This window comes from Oncorhynchus kisutch, linkage group LG3 (genome assembly GCF_002021735.2).
Source record: "Oncorhynchus kisutch isolate 150728-3 linkage group LG3, Okis_V2, whole genome shotgun sequence".
Lineage (NCBI taxonomy): Eukaryota > Metazoa > Chordata > Actinopteri > Salmoniformes > Salmonidae > Oncorhynchus > Oncorhynchus kisutch.
Genome location: NC_034176.2, coordinates 62,367,703 through 62,390,295, shown reverse-complemented (window position 1 = coordinate 62,390,295; position 22,593 = coordinate 62,367,703). Strand labels below are relative to the sequence as shown.

General features: G+C 46.2%; 1 protein-coding gene across 1 annotated transcript in view; it reads left to right on the top strand.

Moving 5' to 3' along the window:
* igdcc3 (immunoglobulin superfamily, DCC subclass, member 3) overlaps window positions 1–22,163 on the top strand; it is a 110,304-nt gene extending 88,141 nt beyond the window's left edge. The window contains exons 8-14 of the mRNA XM_031810276.1: window positions 8,155–8,402; window positions 12,225–12,389; window positions 12,825–13,013; window positions 13,290–13,394; window positions 13,826–13,961; window positions 14,064–14,289; window positions 14,734–22,163. Of these exons, the coding sequence (XP_031666136.1) occupies window positions 8,155–8,402; window positions 12,225–12,389; window positions 12,825–13,013; window positions 13,290–13,394; window positions 13,826–13,961; window positions 14,064–14,289; window positions 14,734–14,910 (1,246 nt within the window). The 3' untranslated portion in view covers window positions 14,911–22,163. The remainder of the gene's footprint in view (window positions 1–8,154; window positions 8,403–12,224; window positions 12,390–12,824; window positions 13,014–13,289; window positions 13,395–13,825; window positions 13,962–14,063; window positions 14,290–14,733) is intronic.
* The last annotated feature ends 430 nt before the right edge of the window (window positions 22,164–22,593 follow it).

Genomic DNA, 22,593 nt, shown 5'->3' with positions numbered 1-22,593 from the left:
GTAAGCCCACACAGCTCCCTATCCCCAACCCAGTAAGCCCACACAGCTCCCTAGCCCCAGCCCAGTTAGACCACACAGCTCCCTATCCCCAGCCTAGTGAGACCACACAGCTCCCTATCCCCAACCCAGTAAGCCCACACAGCTCCCTATCCCCAACCCAGTGAGACCACACAGCTCCCTATCCCCAACCCAGTAAGCCCACACAGCTCCCTATCCCCAACCCAGTGAGCCCACACAGCTCCCTATCCCCAACCCAGTAAGCCCACACAGCTCCCTATCCCCAACCCAGTAAGCCCACACAGCTCCCTATCCCCAACCCAGTAAGCCCACACAGCTCCCTATCCCCAACCCAGTGAGACCACACAGCTCCCTATCCCCAACCCAGTAAGCCCACACAGCTCCCTATCCCCATCCCAGTAAGCCCACACAGCTCCCTATCCCCAACCCAGTGAGACCACACAGCTCCCTATCCCCAACCCAGTAAGCCCACACAGCTCCCTAGCCCCAGCCCAGTGAGACCACACAGCTCCCTAGCCCCAACCCAGTAAGCCCACACAGCTCCCTATCCCCAACCCAGTGAGACCACACAGCTCCCTATCCCCAACCCAGTAAGCCCACACAGCTCCCTATCCCCAACCCAGTGAGCCCACACAGCTCCCTATCCCCAACCCAGTAAGCCCACACAGCTCCCTATCCCCAACCCAGTAAGCCCACACAGCTCCCTATCCCCAACCCAGTAAGCCCACACAGCTCCCTATCCCCAACCCAGTGAGACCACACAGCTCCCTATCCCCAACCCAGTAAGCCCACACAGCTCCCTATCCCCATCCCAGTAAGCCCACACAGCTCCCTATCCCCAACCCAGTGAGACCACACAGCTCCCTATCCCCAACCCAGTAAGCCCACACAGCTCCCTAGCCCCAGCCCAGTGAGACCACACAGCTCCCTAGCCCCAACCCAGTAAGCCCACACAGCTCCCTAGCCCCAGCCCAGTGAGACCACACAGCTCCCTAGCCCCAACCCAGTAAGCCCACACAGCTCCCTAGCCCCAGCCCAGTAAGCCCACACAGCTCCCTAGCCCCAACCCAGTAAGCCCACACAGCTCCCTAGCCCCAACCCAGTAAGCCCACACAGCTCCCTATCCCCAACCCAGTAAGACCACACAGCTCCCTATCCCCAACCCAGTAAGCCCACACAGCTCCCTAGCCCCAGCTCAGTGAGACCACACAGATCCCTAGCCCCAGTCTAGTGAGACCACACAGCTCCCTATCCCCAACCCAGTAAGCCCACACAGCTCCCTATCCCCAACCCAGTAAGCCCACACAGCTCCCTATCCCCAACCCAGTAAGCCCACACAGCTCCCTATCCCCAACCCAGTGAGACCACACAGCTCCCTATCCCCAACCCAGTAAGCCCACACAGCTCCCTATCCCCATCCCAGTAAGCCCACACAGCTCCCTATCCCCAACCCAGTGAGACCACACAGCTCCCTATCCCCAACCCAGTAAGCCCACACAGCTCCCTAGCCCCAGCCCAGTGAGACCACACAGCTCCCTAGCCCCAACCCAGTAAGCCCACACAGCTCCCTATCCCCAACCCAGTGAGACCACACAGCTCCCTATCCCCAACCCAGTAAGCCCACACAGCTCCCTATCCCCAACCCAGTGAGCCCACACAGCTCCCTATCCCCAACCCAGTAAGCCCACACAGCTCCCTATCCCCAACCCAGTAAGCCCACACAGCTCCCTATCCCCAACCCAGTAAGCCCACACAGCTCCCTATCCCCAACCCAGTGAGACCACACAGCTCCCTATCCCCAACCCAGTAAGCCCACACAGCTCCCTATCCCCATCCCAGTAAGCCCACACAGCTCCCTATCCCCAACCCAGTGAGACCACACAGCTCCCTATCCCCAACCCAGTAAGCCCACACAGCTCCCTAGCCCCAGCCCAGTGAGACCACACAGCTCCCTAGCCCCAACCCAGTAAGCCCACACAGCTCCCTAGCCCCAGCCCAGTGAGACCACACAGCTCCCTAGCCCCAACCCAGTAAGCCCACACAGCTCCCTAGCCCCAGCCCAGTAAGCCCACACAGCTCCCTAGCCCCAACCCAGTAAGCCCACACAGCTCCCTAGCCCCAACCCAGTAAGCCCACACAGCTCCCTATCCCCAACCCAGTAAGACCACACAGCTCCCTATCCCCAACCCAGTAAGCCCACACAGCTCCCTAGCCCCAGCTCAGTGAGACCACACAGATCCCTAGCCCCAGTCTAGTGAGACCACACAGCTCCCTATCCCCAACCCAGTAAGCCCACACAGCTCCCTAGCCCCAGCCCAGTTAGACCACACAGCTCCCTATCCCCAACCCAGTAAGCCCACACAGCTCCCTAGCCCCAGCCCAGTGAGACCACACAGCTCCCTATCCCCAACCCAGTAAGCCCACACAGCTCCCTATCCCCAACCCAGTAAGCCCACACAGCTCCCTAGCCCCAGCCCAGTGAGCCCATCCAGCTCCAGCCCCCTCACCCAGCCTGGGGGGGAATCCATTAATCGATGAAGTGGCCTTGAACTGATGAGTAAATGATGCTGTCAACCTGCCGGTCTGTCATGACAGCAAGACCAGGCAGATGGCCCAACCACAGATCTTTTCTTCCCAACTTACACACACTTTGCCCAAAACACTGACTCACACTCTATCTTTCTGTTTCTAAGATGCTCTCCCCCCCCCCCCTTATCAGGAATGGTTTTCTCTCACTCTTTCTGGCATGCTCTTTCTCTCCTTTTCTCTCTTTTTCTCAGTCTCTCTCTCTCTCGCACTTCAAAGTCTCTATGCGTTGGTTGTCCTCCTGTGTGATGCTATTGTTCCTCTGACTGCAGTAGCTATAGTTTCTTTCTTTAACCAGTCAAAGACTCTGTGTGATCTGCCAGATGACTGACACAATCCTAGGGAGCAGCCGCATCCGGTTCCTCAGTCTGCCTGGCAGCCCAATGGTTGCTAGTCAGAGCTGCTGAAGAGGGTACAGCACAGGAGTCACGTTATAAGTCTGGTCAGACCCATCCAACCTCAAAGCATAAGGTCTCTGGGAAGAGGGGCAGGAATGTCGCTGGCTGAGTGCTCAACTCTGTTTTCTTGCATCGAGGTCGGAGTTGCGTTTTGATAACTGGTTGTGGGATTTTCTAGCAACAGCATTGAGCCACCATCATTCGATTCTCGTTAAAAACAAACACATATTTTGCGGATGCTACAGCGGGTGTAGCGAAATGCTTATGTTCCTAGCTTCAACAGTGCAGTAGTAACTAACAATACAAAACAACACATGTAAATCCTAAAAATTAAAAGAAAGGAATTAATAAATAAATAAATATTAGAACGAGCAATGACGGAGTCTGGAATCTAATTCAGAAGTTTACATACACTTAGGTTGGAGTCATTAAAACTCGTTTTTCAACCACTCCACAAATTTCTTGTTAACAAACTATAGTTTTGGCAAGTCGGTTAGGACATCTACTTTGTGTATGACACAAGTCATTTTCACTTATAATTCACTGTATCACAATTCCAGTGGGTCAGAAGTTTACATACACTAAGTTGACGGTTAAATAGCTTGGAAAATTCCAGAAATTGATGTCATGGCTTTAGAAGCTTCTGAAATGCTAATTGACATTATTTGAATCAATTGGTGGTGTACCTGTGGATGTATTTCAAGGCCTACCTTCAAACTCAGTGCCTCTTTGCTTGACATCATGGGAAAATCAGAAGAAATCAGCCAAGAAATCAGAAAAAAAATTGTAGACCTGATTGCAGTTTGGTTCATCATTGAGAGCAATTTCCAAATGCCTGAAGGTACCACGTTCATCTGTACAAACAATAGTACGCAAGTATAAACACCATGGGACCACACAGCTGTCATACTGCTATATCCACAGTAAAACGTGTCCTATATCGACATAGCCTGAAAGGCCGCTCAGCAAGGAAGAAGCCACTGCTCCTAAACCGCCATAAAAAAGCCAGACTACTGTTTGCAACTGCACATGGGGACATAGATCATACTTTTTGGAGAAATGTCCTCTGGTCTGATGAAACAAAAATGGCCATAATGACCATCATTATGTTGTGGAGGAAAAAGGGGGAGGCTTGCAAGTTGAAGATCACCATTCCAACCGTGAAGCACGAAGGTGGCAGCGTCATGTTGTGGGGGTGCTTTGCTGCAGGAGGGACTGGTGTACTTCACAAAATAGATGGCATCATGAGGGAGGAAAATTAGGTGGATATATTGAAGCAACATCTCAATACATCAGTCAGGAAGTTAAACTTTGGTTGCAAATGGGTGTTCCAAATGGACAATGACCCCAAGCATACTTCCAAAGTTGTGGCAAAATGGCCTAAGGACAACAAAGTCAATGTATTGGAGTGGCCATCACAAAGCACTGACCTCAATCCTATAGAAAATATGTGTCCAAAACTGAAAAAGCATGTGCGAGCAAGGAGGCCTACAAACCTGACTCAGTTACACCAGCTCTGTCAGGAGGAATGGGACAAAATTCATCCCACTTATTGTGGGAAGCTTGTGGAAGGCTGCACAAAACATTTGACTCAAGTTAAACAATTTAAAGGCAATGCTACCAAATACTAATTGAGTGAATGTAAACTTCTGACCCACTGGGAATGTGATGAAAGAAATAAAGGCTGAAATAAATCATTCTCTGCTATTATTCTGACATTTCACTTAAAATAAAGTGGTGATCTTAACTGACCTAAGACAGGAATTTTTTACTGGGATTAAATGTCAGGAATTGTGAAAAACTGCGTTTAAATGTATTTGGCTAAGGTGTATGTATATGTACAGTGTGATGGTGTCTATAGACATTATGGGCAGTATATGAATAGAAAAGGTGTGTACAGCAGTAGTTATATGAGCCTTGATTAGAATATAGTATATACATATGAAGAGGGTAAAACAGTATGTAAACATTATATTCTGAAAACGCTTAGCTGTACTTGTGTTTGTCCTATACAATTGCGGTCCTTCACGGGTTGCTGAAATTCATACTTTTAATAAAAACGTTTACCGAATACAACCACCTACTTTTTCCTCATTGCTCGAATGTAAGTCGTGGTTCAATTGGGTCCGTGCTAACCGGGATCCTTGGGACGTAGTTTCTCTAATGTCCGGTAAATGTAAATGTTGCCGGTCAAATTTCCAGCACCACCTTTTCCAAACGGAAACCCAGGTGTGTATGTATGTAAACTGGGAGAGAGAACAGTGTTGGGGAACTACAGGGCCAGGGGGCTGCTGCCGGACTGTCTGAAATATGCAGTGCCTTGTGAAATTTCCCAGAATCCCCTTCCTGCTCTGATCTGTTCAGGCCAGGCTGACGTTCAGTAGTTCCTCCCTTGGGGCCTCTTTGGTGTGTGTCTGTGGCGTCTGGTCAGGTTGCCTGGCTGAAAACACTTCATCCACCCCTCACTTGAAAGGCTGTCAGAAATGGGCGCTCGACTGCTGCCACCTGAGAGGTCAAAGGTGAGATTGGCCTGGAGAAGGAGAAGGAAGGTGTGCCTCAGGAGGGTTTTGACTAATAAGGGTTACAGCTTTTCTCAGACTTCCTAACTTATGCAGCAGGTTAGGAAAATGTATGTAGCAGGTTAGGAGAATCAGGTTAAGGTGGATCAAAGGGTTATGGTTAGGGTGAGCTAAAATGCTAAATAAATATTTGTTTTAATTAAATGTGCATTCTTTCTAGCCATAACCCATCAGGAAGATGAAACAGAAAGCCTTTTCCGTCCTAATAAATAACTAGACAGGCCTGGTGAGATTGATTCCACCTGGCAGACCCTGGGCCAACCTATCCTCTGGAATAATGGCTCTCCTCACAACCCAACCCTCTCTCTCTCTCTCTTTGTCTCTCTCTGTCAATCTCTCTCTACACTGAAACCAGTGGACCTCTGAAGTCACTCCTTCATATAACATACATTTCTAAAAGGTAATCGAATGGTCCACTCCTCATCATACTTCATACAGTATAATGTTAATTGAACTGTAAGACCAACACCAGTCCCCTCCACCCCTTCACTTGTGAAACGTCAAGTATATAAAGTCACTGTTCTTTACCTCAGTAATTAAACCGGACTACATTCTCCCCTCATGGTTCCTCATAGAGTACCACAATATGAGTCATAATACCCATAATACCTAGCAGTCAAAACAGGGAAATGGTTCCAATTGTTTTTCCACCATAAGTGTTTCCCATAGGGAAACACCTAAATTAAGGGCTGTGTTTCTGTGTTTTGCTCCGGCATGACGTTTTGATAACCATGTAAATCTCTTTCGGACAAGGGGACCTTTATCAATATATTTGCCTGTATTTACCCCCAACAAATGAAATGCGAATTAGCTGCTCATGTGGATATCATATAGAACTACAAATATCATGATGATCTGGACAAGACTGTCGAATCGAGGCGAAGGTAAGAATCTGTGGATTAAGAGATGACGTGCAGGAGCTTGCAGGGATTTGTAGTCTTGCATGATGTCTACTTTGATGCTAATTTGCATTTTCAAATCTGAGAGTAAATAGAGCTGAATATATTGATAAAAGTCACCTTGTCCGAGAGAGATTTACACAGTTATCAAAACGTCACACCAGGGTAAGCCTACATGAAACACAGCCCTTATTTTAAGTGTTTCTAAAATCCCCTAAGGGAAAAACAATTGGAACCATTTCCTTGTTTGACCGCTAGGTTTTATGGGTATTATGACACCTCCACTGTGGGGCTTTATTGTGAGGGGTACAGTATAGGCATTTACATGTAAGTCATTTTCATCTAGTCGGCTCGGAGATTACAAACCAGCAACCCTAAATGTACACTATGATCTTGTCCTTATGCTCATGTTGTGTCCTTGAATTCCTTCTGTCTTTCCACGTCAACAACTTTGTTCATTGAATCGGAAAACCCTAAAGAACACCCACAGGTTTCTCATTCAGAGACCACACACCTACAGCATGAACAGACTGGCCCCTTTTTCTCCCACATTTAAACGGGCTCGAGGTGCCCTGGAAAGGTAGTGAAGACGGATGTGGCCCATCTGTCTGTGTGGACACCTCCAGCCCGTTTAAACAGCTGCAGACATATCTAAGTCAACTGGAGTCAGACACACAATGATACGGAGAGAAGAGATAGATTGAAGTTCGTGTTTGAGGCCTTTCTGTAGAATAGCAGACCTAATCAGCAGGCAGGACGTGAGAAATGGATAGAATATAAGGCGTTCATTTGCAAACAATGATTGATCTTACACTCCCACCTTGAAGCTTTTCAAAAACGCACTTCTCACACTAGCTGTCGGCGTCTATCCCAAAGAAATACAATATGCTGGAGGGGTTCATTTCCATATTATGCTCCTCTGTGTTAAATCTTTTATTTTCTCATCCCCTCAGGATTAAGAGGAGAAGAGCAGATGATTATGTATTCAGCTCTAATAATACCCCCCCCCCCCATATGCCCTCCACCCCCCACACACATCACCCCATACTACACACACACACACACCATCAAGTCATCCTTCAGCAACGGCAGATAGAGGGAGGAAGGAGGGATTGGAAGGGAGGCAGAGGGGAAGAAGGGTGGAGAGAGAAACATTGAAAACAGGGGAGTTAGGTGTGCACCACCACCCCCCACCTCCATCCCATCCTCCAGTAACGACTAATCCACTCCCAGCAGGCTCATTCTGTAGTGACAGTGTATCTGCTTAGGATTGAGACATAAAAGAGGAGGAAACCGGCTAGTAGAAATGCCCTACTACTGGTGTATTGTAAATAAGACTGATTCAGATGCTACACAGACAGATTTCATATGGTATTCTATTATTTGCTTGACTGCCTGCTGTGAGAGTTTTAAACAAAGCCCTTGTCAGGTTTTGCCGGCTTTGTCTTCCTTAGAAAATGCCACCGCACGCACAATACAGTCATCTTCGAAATCAATATTCATCTCTGAGAGCTTCCTGTTTGCTTTCTCTACACTACCCAATAATATCCTAATCCTTCTCGCTGCAAACCAGAGACTCACGTCTTTCCTATGTCTCCTTTACTCCCTCCTTCTTTACCCCTCCTTCTTCCCTCCTCTTCGGCCTCCTCTTCCTCCCTCCTCTTCTTCCTCAAGCACGCTGACCATCTATGGCATCAGTCAGGAGGACGAAGCCATCTACCAGTGCATCGCTGAGAACAGTGCCGGCTCCACCCAGGCCAGTGCCCGTCTCACCGTGCTGTGGGCAGACGGCCTGCCAGGGATGCCCAGTGTGGTGCGGGCCGAGGCCCTCTCACCCAACGCCATCCAGGTGTCCTGGAAGGAGTCTGCCCAGGACACTCAGGAGATTATCGGCTACGTGCTCCACATCCGCAGGACCACAGGTTCGTGGGTAACACCGTCTCTAACACACCACTGAAACACACAATACTGCTCTGCCTCAGGTGAACTGGTTCACTATGGGGAGACTAGATACCGAGTCATTGTAGTACATTCTCTACCATCTAGCTGTCACCTGAAAGAAAGCTGTTTTGCTTCAATGCATTAGCTCTCTATGAGACGTATGTTGTTTTACTGAGGTTATTGGGATGTCTGCCCTTAGCGTGTGGTAGAGATGATACTGAACCGTAGGGAGTGTGGTGTGTACAGTAGGTAGAGTGGTCTGTGTGTTATGGAGCGGTGGGTGTAGACTATATGGGGCACCAGGTAGCTGTGCTGGGGAGGGGAGGCTGGCTTCCCCTTGGGCTGACTAGAGCTTCTCTTCCAGCGTCACCCCTCCTCTAGCTCCTCTTCCCCTGGGCCCTCACTGAGCTGAGAGCTGGAATAGGAGGGGAGAGAGTAGGTGAGAGGAGGAGAGAGCAGGAAAAAGCAGAAGGGAAGCTACAAAGAGGAGATAGCAGGAGAGAGGATGAAAGAGCAGGAGAGAACTGAAGAGAGGATGGGAAGGGAGAGGAAAAGGAAAAGAGTAAGAGGTAGAAAATGAGAATGAGAAAACAGGAGACAGCAGGAGGGAGGAGAGAGCAGTAGACAGACAGCAGGAGAGAGGAGGGAGGAGAGAGCAGTAGACAGACAGCAGGGGAGAGGAGGGAGGTGAGAGCAGTAGACAGACAGCAGGAGAGAGGAGGGAGGAGAGAGCAGTAGACAGACAGCAGGAGAGAGCAGTAGACAGACAGCAGGAGAGAGGAGGGAGGAGAGAGCAGTAGACAGACAGCAGGAGAGAGGAGGGAGGAGAGAGCAGTAGACAGACAGCAGGGGAGAGGAGGGAGGAGAGAGCAGTAGACAGACAGCAGGAGAGAAGAGGGAGGAGAGAGCAGTAGACAGACAGCAGGAGAGAGCAGTAGACAGACAGCAGGAGAGAGGAGAGAGCAGTAGACAGACAGCAGGAGAGAGCAGTAGACATACAGCAGGAGAGAGCCGTAGACAGACAGCAGGGGAGAGGAGGGAGGAGAGAGCAGTAGACAGACAGCAGGAGAGAGGAGGGAGGAGAGAGCAGTAGACAGACAGCAGGAGAGAGGAGGGAGGAGAGAGCAGTAGACAGACAGCAGGGGAGAGGAGGGAGGAGAGAGCAGTAGACAGACAGCAGGAGAGAGGAGGGAGGAGAGAGCAGTAGACAGACAGCAGAGGAGAGGAGGGAGGAGAGAGCAGTAGACAGACAGCAGGAGAGAGGAGGGAGCAGTAGACAGACAGCAGGAGAGAGCAATAGACATACAGCAGGAGAGAGCCGTAGACAGACAGCAGGAGAGAGGAGAGAGCAGTAGACAGACAGCAGGAGAGAGCAGTAGACAGACAGCAGGAGAGAGGAGAGAGCAGTAGACAGACAGCAGGAGAGAGCAGTAGACAGACAGCAGGAGAGAGCAGTAGACAGACAGCAGGAGAGAGCAGTAGACAGACAGCAGGAGAGAGGAGAGAGCAGTAGACAGGCAGCAGGAGAGAGGAGAGAGCAGTAGACAAACAGCAGGAGAGAGCAGTAGACAGACAGCAAGAGAGAGCAGTAGACAGACAGAAGGAGAGAGCAGTAGACAGACAGCAGGAGAGAGCAGCAGACAGGCAGCAGGAGAGAGCAGTAGACAGACAGCAGGAGAGAGGAGAGAACAGCAGACAGACAGCAGGAGAGAGCAGTGAGGACGTACTGTAACAGGACACCTGTTTCTCCAGCCACGCTAGGTTGGATGGACGCTCAGCCATCCTCATCCTTCATGTAGAGGAGCCATAAAAGTGGCTTTTAATTGATAATTGAATGAGACTAAATTTGATGTTGCCATGTTAATGTTTATTTGCTGGGGGTGTGAGGTGTGTTTGGGTTGGCAATCTCCAGTGTGTGTGTGTGTGGTTGTTTGATTGAGTGTTTGTGTGTGTGTGTGTGTGTGTGTGTGTGTGTGTGTGTGTGTGTGTGTGTGTGTGTGTGTGTGTGTGTGTGTGTGTGTGTGTGTGTGTGTGTGTGTGTGTGTGTGTGTGTGTGTGTGTGTGTGCTGACATGTGTGTATCTCTATGGGTGTGTGTGCAGCAGCGAAGGAGTACGTCACCCAGGCACAGCTGCTGCTCTCTCTTCTGTAGTGCTATCAGATGTATAATTAAAGGCCCCAGGGGCTAGCCTATAGGAACTGCTTTAATTACCTACCAAAGACAGGCTGCCCCAATGGGCTGAGAGCTAGAGGTAGATAGATAATGGTTATGGGTGAGGAACTTTGACTTAAGGGCCATAACGAACTGTAACCCCCCTCTCTCTTCAAATTTAACAAGCACTCACCTAGAGCCACCCCCTCGATTCACTAAGCTCTGTTGTTCACAGTCACAGACCCTATTACCAAATCCTGACAGTACACTGTAAAATAAAATCTAATTGTTTCAACTAATTATTATTAAGTAACTAGTTCCGCAGCCTTTGTTTGTGTGTTTACAAACATTTCTGGTCCAGGTATTACCCCCAAAAATATAGAATGAGTTGGCCCAAACTTACTGTAGCTCCACCTTGAGAAAATGAAGGCAAAGATTCAAGCAACTTAAAATGATGTGTTTGCTCAAATTGTCTCATATGTTCAGTCAACTAAAAATTCTTATTTGGGCATCTTCCTAAAAAATAACCTGTGGAACTAGTTTCACACACAGTGCTTTCAACATATTTTCAACTTATTTGACAGTGTGCATTTTTACAGTAATTCATACCCAACATGTCCTCACCTGGGATTTGAACTCACAACCTCTTGGTTCATGGCAGTACAATTCTCCTGCTACACCACCATGTCTTTGTCAATAGTGGAGTTCACCTCTATTGCTACACTTTGCACTTCAAAGTAAATCTCAGCTCTGTTAAAAGTACACTCAAGAAAAACAATTTTTATTTATTATAGTGATTAAGTAGTAATATTAGGACAGAGTAATATGCCAACTATTCAGAAAAGCCGTATAGTACCGGGGCTCCCTGTATATAGCTTTGTTATTCCTTTTGTGTTACTTTTATTATGACTTTTTATTTTAGTCTACTTGGTAAATATTTTCTTCTTCTTGAACGGCACTGTTGGTTAAGGGCTTGTAAGTAAGCATTTCACGGTAAAGTCTACACTTGTTGTATTCGGCGCATGGTGACTAATAAAGTTTGATTTGATTATCTGAGAATTGACACAGACATGGTGGTGTAGCAGGAAGCTTGGAATGCTGTGGACCGTGAGGTTGTGAGTTCAAATCCCACTTGAGGACATGTTGAATAATGATTCACGTAATAATGTATCTCAAATATGTACGTTGAAAAGCACTGTGTGGTTAACCAGTTTCACAGCCTCTTTTTAGTTAAGATGCTCAAATCATAATGTATAGCTGAATGAACATGTGAGACAAGATGAGCAAAAATGTACTGCATTTTTGCCTATGTATAAGCCGGAAGTAGAAGCCTAAGTGTTGTTGTTCATTAGTTTACTGCAATTAGGGGAGGGCTGGTAGGGTTAGGAAAATATATATATTTTTAATATATATTATTTATTTTTTTAAATATTTTTTCCATAAATATATATGGGGGGATTGGAAATGATGCAGATAATTACGTTGATAGAAGCCACAATTTATCTGCAATATTAAAGCTGATCTACCCCTTACAAAAAGAGTTACTTAGTAATAATTAGTTGAAACAACTCCATTTTTTACAGTTAAATTGAACAATCTCGCTCTCTCTTTTTCTCTCTCTCTTTCTCCTTCCATGTCCATCCCTCTCTCAGACCCTGTGGAGATGGAGTACCAGGAAGCCGTCAGTAAGGTGACTCTACAGCAGGTCGTGGGTGATCTGGAGCCCTCCACCGGCTATACCTTCTATGTGAAGGCCTACACGTCCCGCGGAGCCAGCAAGCCCTCCGAGAGTGCCACCGAGAGCACACTCGGCGAAGGTGTGCCTTGCGAACGCACACACTTGCACACATACACACACACTTGCACAAACACAAATAGAGCACCCCCCCCACACACACACACACACACACACACACACACACACACACAGAAGCATATGCAAACAGCACACACAAAGACTTGCGCACACACACACATAAACGCTCACTTAACTGGTGGTAATTACATGGACCAAAAAAGGTTTTTATGAGTTGTTTATTGTAAAGGTTCTGTAAAACACCTACAGGAGTCTGTAGTACTGTAGCCACATACCTGACTGAGATATACTGAGAAAGTACTAAAGACCTGTTTTATAGACTAAAACATGGTTGACTTAACAAGCCTGATGGCTTGTGTTTAATTTAATATATCGTGTAGTTTGTTTTTGTTATGTGGATGTTTAGTGGATTCTAACACCACTGTGTGTGTTTCAGTGCCAGCACCCCCGTCACTGTTCATTAAATTGGTGAACAGCAGTGTGGTGCAGGCCGTGTGGGAGCCATCCTCTAAGATGGGCCAACATGAGGGCTTCAGGCTGTACTACAGGAGGGTCCACACCCCCCTCTTCACCGGACCACTCACCTTCACCCGCAACGTCACCCAGTACAACATCACCCAGCTGGGTGAGACAGGGGGACATGGGCTGGGGGCTGTGGGCTGGGGGCTAGGGGCTAGAGGCTAGGGACAGGGGACTGGGGGCTAGGGGCTGGGGGCTAGGGGCTGGGGGCTAGGGGCTAGGGGCTGGGGGTCGGATGATCCATGGAGATGTGTTGAAGGGTTGTTACACAGTGAATGTGTTAAAGCCATGCCTTGAATGATTGTACATTAGAAGCCAACTCTATTCATGTGGCTATATGTCTCAACTGCTCTCTCTCTCTCTCTGTTCATCCTCTCCTCAGATCCAACCCTGGTGTATGAGATTAAGGTTCTGGCCTTCAACCAACACGGAGACGGCAACGCCACCATGCGCTTCGTCTCACTGAAGGAGGCTGTGGAGAAATCAGGTGACTTCCTGCTGCACACGCACACAAACACTCACGCAGACCAGGGCTCACACCTCCTGTAATCTTTTCAGAGCAGCATTGAAGAGGCCTCATGCAGGCTGCTGTTGTGTGTTTACAGCTCTCCGTTTGACTGGATCACTCCATGCTGCCACAGCATTGGTAGTCTGGCTGACAGCACTAGATTAGATTGGGGGATGTACTGTATGACAGCTCTGTGCTGTGGGCTTTGTTTCTCTGTGTGTATGTGTGTGTCACTGTGCTGCGTGGCATTGCTGTTGTCCTTACTGGGTTGTGTGTGTGTGTGTGTGTGTGTGTGTGTGTGTGTGTGTGTGTGTGTGTGTGTGTGTGTGTGTGTGTGTGTGTGTGTGTGTGTGTGTGTGTGTGTGTGTGTGTGTGTGTGTGTGTGTGTGTGTGTGTGTGTGTCTCTACAGTGCTGAACACCCCCTGTGACTGTGTGAAGGATGAACAGAGCAAGACCTCTACAGCCGGCATCATCATCGGCATCCATATAGGAGTCACCTGCATCGTTTTCTGCGTGCTCTTCCTCATGTTCAGCTACAGGGGGAGGTGAGTATTGGTGCAACGACAAGGAAACTATGTGTGTCTGTGTGGGCTTGATCCTGGCAGGGGGCCTGACGGTGGGTTTTTGTGGGAATTGTGTTCCTCCAGGTTGATGACGTGTAAGACAGTGCAGGCCACCCCCCAGGCCGGGCGTAACATTTCCCTAGAATCGTCGTCCTCCTCCCAGGGGGCCCTGGCCTTAAACGGGGTGAGCAGGTCAGGCATGGAAGGGAACGGAACGGTTGCTGGGAAGAGCAGGGGAGACAGCAACGAGCTGGAGAGACTCTTCTCAGGCCCGTCCCACTGTGGAGACCTAGCAGACAGTTCACGCATGGTGAGTAGAGGGCCTGTCACCAAGTAGTCAACTGAAATCAAGTCAAAAGAGTTCAATTTATCCAAGTCTAGAATGATGCAATGGGCTAGATTTACGTTAGATTTACGTTAGATTTACGTTAGATTTACGTTCGATGTACATTAGATTTACGTTAGATTTACGTTAGATTTACGTTAGATTAGCCATTTTCTATATTACCATATTAAAGCTGGAATCGTTCATTGGTGAAACTGCCACGCCCGTTAACAATATTACAACAACAGCATAGTTACTGCAAACAACTAACAGTTTTCCCCTCATTGCACACGTGATAGAACAGCACTATTTGTACTGCAATTTTCACCTTGTCAACAGAACAACAGTAACGGCCCGGGGGACGGTAGCGCTGTTTCCCCTACTACACATTCCATCTTTAACTACATTACTGTGTGTGTGTGTTTCCAGTTGGATAGGTCCCGGGTGTCCTGTGCGCTGAACGAGACCCAGTTGTCCACTCTGCCGTTGGATGACTTCAGCCTTGTGGAGGAGGACAGAGAGGCGCAGTTCCAGAGGCCTCCAGCAGAGGGCCGGGGGGCCAGTGACAGGGCTGTGGCCGGGGTCACCCAGCAGGACCAGACCTGATGGAAACATGAAGGTCAAGTCTGTGCCACGGTCACAGTGTCACCTCAGACTCGTATCACACTCAGGTCGACCGAAGCATTTCCTTTCATATTCGTTTTTTCTTGTATTATTGTATTATTGGTAAGTTAAATAAGTCGCTTTCTGGAAAAGTTATAGGGTCTTGGACTCGTTCTTGGAGGTGTCCCCGGCCTAGGTTTTTGGTGCGCTTTTGTGATGGACGGCTAGATTTTAGCTTTGGCAGGTGAATGATGTGTTCTTGTTTTTTTTTACTTCCTTCATTTTCTGGTTGCCGGCAGCACACAGAATAGATGTCCAGAATGTCTTTGTTATACACTCGTCATTTTATCTCAGAATCAAATATGTTTTTATTTCTCTACTATCTCACAAAAAGGTTTTAAGTTATTGGCCTTATTTCTACTTTTTCTTTCAATGTCAAAGACTGCTGCCTCCTCTTAGCCTAGCAAGGATTCCACAAACGCATCCAACGAAGACTAAGGCCTTCTTCCAGTGATTTCATATATTCTCTGTCTCAGGACTTTTATTTTCAGTGATATCGTTTTTTTTGTTTTTTTTTATTAGTTCTCGGCCTTCATACAGGTTCTTAACTTGGCTCTGTGAACCTTAGGATTCAACAAAAACCTACCTCAGCCGGAATGAATGTGACGTGGGAAACCTTTTGGATCCGTCTTTTCCCCCTGCGTTCAGTTACTTTTACATGTAGAGCGATCGGTTCGTAAAACACGAGAACAGGTGCCACGCTACCTCAGATGTCAAGAACCGCCGCTCTCCTGCTTGTCGAAAGCCGGAAAAAGGAGAGAGAAAAAATCAAACGGAAAAGCACTTCAAGAAAACGCTGAAGTCCACGTTCTACCTCAAGATAACAATGTTGTAGTTGTTCTTTCTTTCATAATGAAACATGTACTTCTGTTGTGAGAGCTCCTGGCTTCCCTCTGTCGATGAATTGCTGTTTGTGGATATGTCAGTACCTCATGCAAGTTGACAGATGATATTGTTGTATGTATTCTACTTGTAAAGACATTTTTCAGCGTTTTCCATCGTGTTTGTCTGAGATATTTTGTCTTTGTTTTATTTGAATCTTAGTTGCTTCTGTTGATTGAAAAGACTGTTAGCGATGCACTGCACTGCCACTAATCATTTCAGGACAGTTTTACTGCTATGTGAGAACTGCTGCAGATATTCCATTGGGCAGGTGAGGTTTTAGTTACATTTACACTCGATTGAGACATACATAATATGTGTATTTATGAATGATTGCGTGATGGAACTGTATGTGTGCGCGCGTGCGTACTTGTCTGCCTGCCTGCGTTTGTGCGCTAGATACCGAGTGAATGTGATGTATTAAGAAAATCAAGCACAAATGTATCACAATGTCATTCTAGGCATTGACAACCACAAATGTTAATGTATCTGATATGATACCAGGTAATTGGCTCTTTAATTGACCATAGAGTCGTTCTAATCTGATTTTTGGCCTGCCTGTCACTCACTCGAAGCTGTGGCACAGTGCACTCCTTTCTTATATTTAATCAGGGCTCAAAACAATTCCCTTCTGTCATAAAGGAATAGTCCAGACTTATCGAAGCCTGTCCATCCCAGATCCCTCACTCCATCCCTCCTCCACACTGACAATTGAAAGTGCTTCAGGAAAACCTTTATCACACTGCTGCATGTAAATCCAGAGGGAGATGGTTTAACAGGTGGACCACAGGTATTAACTCACAGGTCTGAGTTCAGTGTGCTCATGCTGTCATCTTCCTGAGCAAACACACACTTGATGTTATTAGACTTGGATCTGATCCAGGGTCAGATCTGGGAGTGCCACCACCACTGCTCCACCTGTTCCTCCAGAACCATGCTCTCTGGAGCTGGAGCTTCCCTGAGGCAGAGCCAACCTGAGCCAGGCCAATACTCTTACGGTAGCCTGGGTTAGGGCCGCTGTCCGACGGACCCCCTGTCTTCTCACTGGCTCTCTCTTCTGTAGAGATAGATCCCCTATGAACTCTATGCTCTCTACTGTGTCTCAGTCACGTAATGGCCTAAAGCAGTATTACTCTGGTACCTACCTCAACCCCGACACGACAGGCCTGCTCTCAGGTTGCTCCTTCTCACACTTCTATATGTGCATAAATATACACCACACACACACACACACACACAAATGTAATGACACACACACTCCTAGGGAAGGGAGGATGTCTTCAGGGCCTTGTGGTAGTGCAGTTGTGTGACAGAAAAACAGTTGTTTTTGTCTTTATGCTTAGCTTTTGTGGATGTGAATGTATCACAATTGTTTTTATTACATTTTTGTTGTATCAGAAGCTTTTATGTTTTTGTTTTTCCACTCAGCCTTGAATGTCTTTGAACATGTGTCTGTTATGGACTAATAAACGAGGACATCAAGCACTCACTGCAAACTGTAGTATAGCTACTCACTGCAGACTAGTACAGCTACTCAGTATAAACTGTAGTACAGCTACTCACTGCAGACTGTAGTACAGCTACTCAGTATAAACTGTAGTACAGCTACTCACTGCAGACTTGTACAGCTACTCAGTATAAACTGTAGTACAGCTACTCACTGCAGACTGTCGTACAGCTACTCAGTATAAACTGTAGTACAGCTACTCACTGCAGACTGTAGTACAGCTACTCACTGCAGACTGTCGTACAGCTACTCAGTATAAACTGTAGTACGGCTACTCAGTATAAACTGTAGTACAGCTACTCACTGCAGACTGTAGTACAGCTACTCAGTATAAACTGTAGTACAGCTACTCAGTATAAACTGTAGTACAGCTACTCAGTATAAACTGTAGTACGGCTACTACTCTTTTACTCCCAGAACCCTCCTCACAGATGATGTGCAGCAACAGGTGTTTGTAAATACAGATAATGAACAGTCACCAGTTCTCATCCCTGATTTATTGCAAGGGATTTCTGCACTCAAATTGTGTCAATAGATGGAGTAACTCCATTAGATATGAAATACTGTACCTTTCATATAAAACCTCTCCTGTAAAGACACACACATATTCCTACCTTCCTAGGCTGCAGTCATCGATTGAATTGTAGTCATTTGTTGGTCCAATATGTTTGAGTTAGATCGTTTAGAGCAGCCAGTGCTCTCATCCCTTTTGTAGTTGGCTGATTAGAGGAAGTGTGTGCAGCGCTTGGTCCATTCTAGATTTGATATGGTAGCGACACAAGCCTGAAACGGACTGCTTAAATAAATGGGACGCCTGTGTTAAAGCCGGTGCTGTAGAACTGTGTTTCTGTTAGACTATCTATTGTACAGTTGTAATGCACATTTACATTCCAGAGACTGTGTGTCAGTGTGTGCTCCTCCGGCAGAGGGTTTTTATTGTACGATGCAGTAGAAGTCGTTGTTGTTAATGCTTTGCATTGTTGCTGAAAAAGTGGAACCAGAACTCGTCTGCAGTAATTCTGTACGTTGTGTTTGGTTGTTTCTTCACCGTGCGTTTCTTTTATTGTCTCGCGGGTCTTCATTTCTTGTATTGTTATTGTACATGATGGTAGATTTACATTGCAAGTCTTAGTAAACAATAACGATAGTTGTCAAACTAGCAGAAAGAAATGCCTCAATGTTACACGCGTGTATGTATGAACTGTTGATGTAATGTTCTCTCTAGTGCTTTTTTAAAAGCGTAAAATATGTTTGTGAGGAGGGGTCTCTCCAGAGAAACCAGAGGTACTTTTTCTTAATAATTTACGGTTAATTTCCGATGCTGGAAATTGCCCACATCTCATCCATGATTTGACAGGTTTTAGTGCCATACAGTGCACAACTTATTTACCCTTCACCCAGAATGCCGAGCTGTAAAATGAGGCGTCATGTTTACATGATTGATACGATCATGATTCTCCCAGTGCTTTTACACTCCTATAGATCAATGTTAAGAGCTGCCCTCTGTGATCAACTGCTGAAGCTGCTCTAGTCTATTCTGACTTATTACCACTCCATTGGCTGGTGAGATGAGATTCTCCCGCTATCTATTGTCAGCCCTGCTTCTTCCTCTCGTGAGATTCCCATCCGCTGAGTTTGTTTCTCTGGACAAAGAGAGAGTGGGCTGACTGTGCTCAGGGAACGTCTATCTAATCCTTATGTTGTATTCGCCACAGCGGAACATGGACTGGGCGCTCCACTATGAGAGTCCATGTCATTTAGTACAATCTTCCTCTCACAGTGCTCTGACTGTGCCCTATTCAACCAGTTTAGGGGGAGGGACTGCCTTTTTTTGTTTATCGACTAGGCAAATAATCAAGGGGATAATCTGTCCACTGTCACACATACTGAGCAGATAATGGTAATCCTCCATGCATGAAGATGTGTAGCCTCAGTGAGCCACGTATATAGGGATTCATGAATGAAGTTCACAACCGCTCTTCTTAGTACGGTTTTGTCTCCTTTTGTCTGTCTTCCTTGCCCCTCTCTGTAATGCCACCTCTCCCTACACACACACACAAGCGACACACACACATCTTTGTAAAGAAAGGAGTGTTTGTCAGAATTACCCCAGTGCCCCAGCTCTCCCCAGAGAGAATCAGGGGAGAGACATTAGCTGGTTTATCTCTGGCCACACAAGGCTATTGAGAACTGGAGAGTAAACACATCAAACTGGGACTCTGTAAAACAAACATTTTTTTCTGTGTGACAATAATGTTACCATTTCAGCTTTTTAAGCCTCTTCATGAAAGGGATTAAATGTTCAACCGTTTTCTCTGTTCTCTAACCCAGCCATGGAAGGCGAGGGGAAACTCTGAAACTACTGCTGGCCATGTTATTTTCCTCTTTTTTGTTTCTTTCTGTTTTTGCAGATGCTATACATGCTAATTAGGACTCCTGACAAGTTAGGAACTCTCTTAACTGGCAGTTGCTGACCAGTGGCCACAAAGGAAATAGTCAAGTATCTACCAAAACTAATATAGACACTTGCACAATATTGTAGAAGTGATTGTTTGAATTTTAGATCAAGTTACTGTAGGAGTAGGTACTCACGGTATGCCACACTGGCCTGACATCTTAAAACGACGAAGGTAACCCTCTCCCCAAACTGGTTTGTGCTTAGAGTTAGTATCTTAGTAAGATTTGTTGCAACATGTCTGTGAAATATGGTGTGATGTTGAAGCTACATGATGTACAACTCCAAGTCTGTCTATGTATGCCACATTTTTTGTTGATGTTGTAGAAACAGGAGAAAGCGAGCTACATATTGTAGGAACTTATAGCGAAAACGATTACAGCAACATCTCATTGTTGACATGTCTGACGGTGTAACCGACGAACAAGGCCTGTTGAGGGATTTGCCTTTGTGTCATGCTGTAACACCACACAGTTCAGATGTATTGATCTGTTAATATGTGCTGTATTGATCACCGTGGCACCAAATTACTATACTTTTGATTGTAAATTGATTACATTTCTGGTGCTATTATCTCTCAGATATTCTCCCCCACCCCCAAAAAAAACTTGCTGACTGTACATGTCAGATAATGCTGATTTGAAGATTTTCTAATAATTCGAATTCTTGTCATTTAGTGGTGAATTAATGGAATTGTAAACTTAACGCATGTTTGAGATCAGTAGTATATTTGCACCTCTGTCGAGAAACACGTTAACTCCAATGTATTTCAGCATGGGCCACAGAGAGAAGTCGTTTTTTCAAACCATATCTTTCTCAGCTATTCGCAAATGTTGCTGTTTTAGCAGGCTGCTAAAGTGTTAGTTTGTCATTATTGGATTTGCGATGGTGACACAGTGACATTTAGCCATTGGAATAGGGCAAATATTGTCATCTTACCATGATGCTGTTGATGTTTCTACATATTTGACAGTGTTTATTTGCTGCAACTGTTTCTACTCAGAAAGACATCGTCATGTATCATCTTGACTGCTTGTTGATCCTCTTCATATCGTCTTACCTGTTATTATCTATTATTATTATGTTATTATCACTCACTCTCCTGTTTGATCCCTTTCCCACCACTAAGAGATGGAATTGATTCACCGTCAAACCGTAAAATCGAGGTCATGGTCACTAAACCGTGGAGACAATAAAGCATGAACCTCTCCATACAAACCTTTTATCAACATGTGTTCATGTTAAAGCTGTGCTTTAGAGAAGCATGCGCTTATAGAAATGCACACAGAGTATGCACAGCTTTAATCTACAGTACAGACCTGCGTTGTTACGGCATCAGCAGGGATACGAGAGCTGCTTGTATCTCCAGGTAAACTTGTGCCAACTTACTGTAGCTACATTTGAGCTTACACAGGTGGTGTTACTGTCATATTTGATCTCCTCTTACCCAGTTTGGTTGGCAATACTGACTGTATCCCTCCTCACGTCCTCACAAACCTGTGGCATTCTCTCCACCAGGCACAGAAGCCTCCAGGCACATCGCACAGGGCAAGGGGAAAAGGCTTTCTCATACAGATATTATTCGTACGACTGTCAAAGTCATTGTTGCTACTGCTACTACCATGCCATTGGGTTATGGTATCGCTGCCAGGGTGCTAACCTAAACCAAATGTCAAATACAGTGCCCAGCCAGTTTCTATAGCCTCACTGTACTTTTAATGGGGGCAAAGGCGCCTCGGTTTTTAGTGCTTGTGTTGGGTTTGATATAGGGACAGAGCTGGTGTGATGAGAATAGCCAGGCTATGGAGAAGGAACTAAGAGAGCACAAACCTGTACAGTATAGTATAATCAGCTGCATATTGTCTGTGGGGAGCTGTTCAGTCACATCTGTCTGTCTGTTTGTCTGCCTGTCTGTCTGTCGGTCTATACGTCTGTCTGTCTATATGTCTATCCGTCTATATATGTCTGTATGTGTATCTGTCTGTATATATGTCTGTCTGGCTATATGTCTGCTGTGGTCAGTGCCACTGCCTGCCCAAGTGTCCCACAATCAAATTCAGGTCAATATGAAATGATTTTAAGAGATTTTAGATCATTTTTCCCATCAGGGATCACTTGTATGTGTCCACAAATGTGTGTTCTCTATGATACAGTATCTGTAGTTGGTCGTGATGGTTGGTCGTGATTCACATGTGTATACATATGTATAATACTGTATGTATGTGTATATGTGTATAAAGACAGACTAGATATTTTTTAGTGGTTTGTATTGTTTTAGAAGTCATTGTGCCACGCTGATTAAAGGCAAAAGACGACAACAACAATGTTAATAAACTAGCTCTAGTAATTAAACGGTGTGAAGTGTTTCTTACTCTGCGTGTGGATGTGTGTGCATGGGCGCGTGGTTGTTTTGGCAACACAATTATCTTCGCATTTGTCTCACATATTATAATGAAGAAATTGACGGCCTTCATCAAAAGCACATTCACGCTCATGACACATCAGGTTAAATAAGGCATAGCAGAAAACGTAAACACAAGGTAAACCCTGTACTGTTAATGCCTTACAGTACATCGAAGCTGCATCCTACAATGCCTCACATTCTACCACGATGAACCCCATTCATGTCGTTGGTTTATAATACTCATTACCGTATGCAGATTGTGTCCTTGGTACTGCACAACATGCCATGTGCAGTGTTTACCACGTTAAGGCTGCAGGTGAAGTCTGGGACTATTGAACAGGATGGGAAATGCTGACGGATTTCTAGTCAATCCAACAT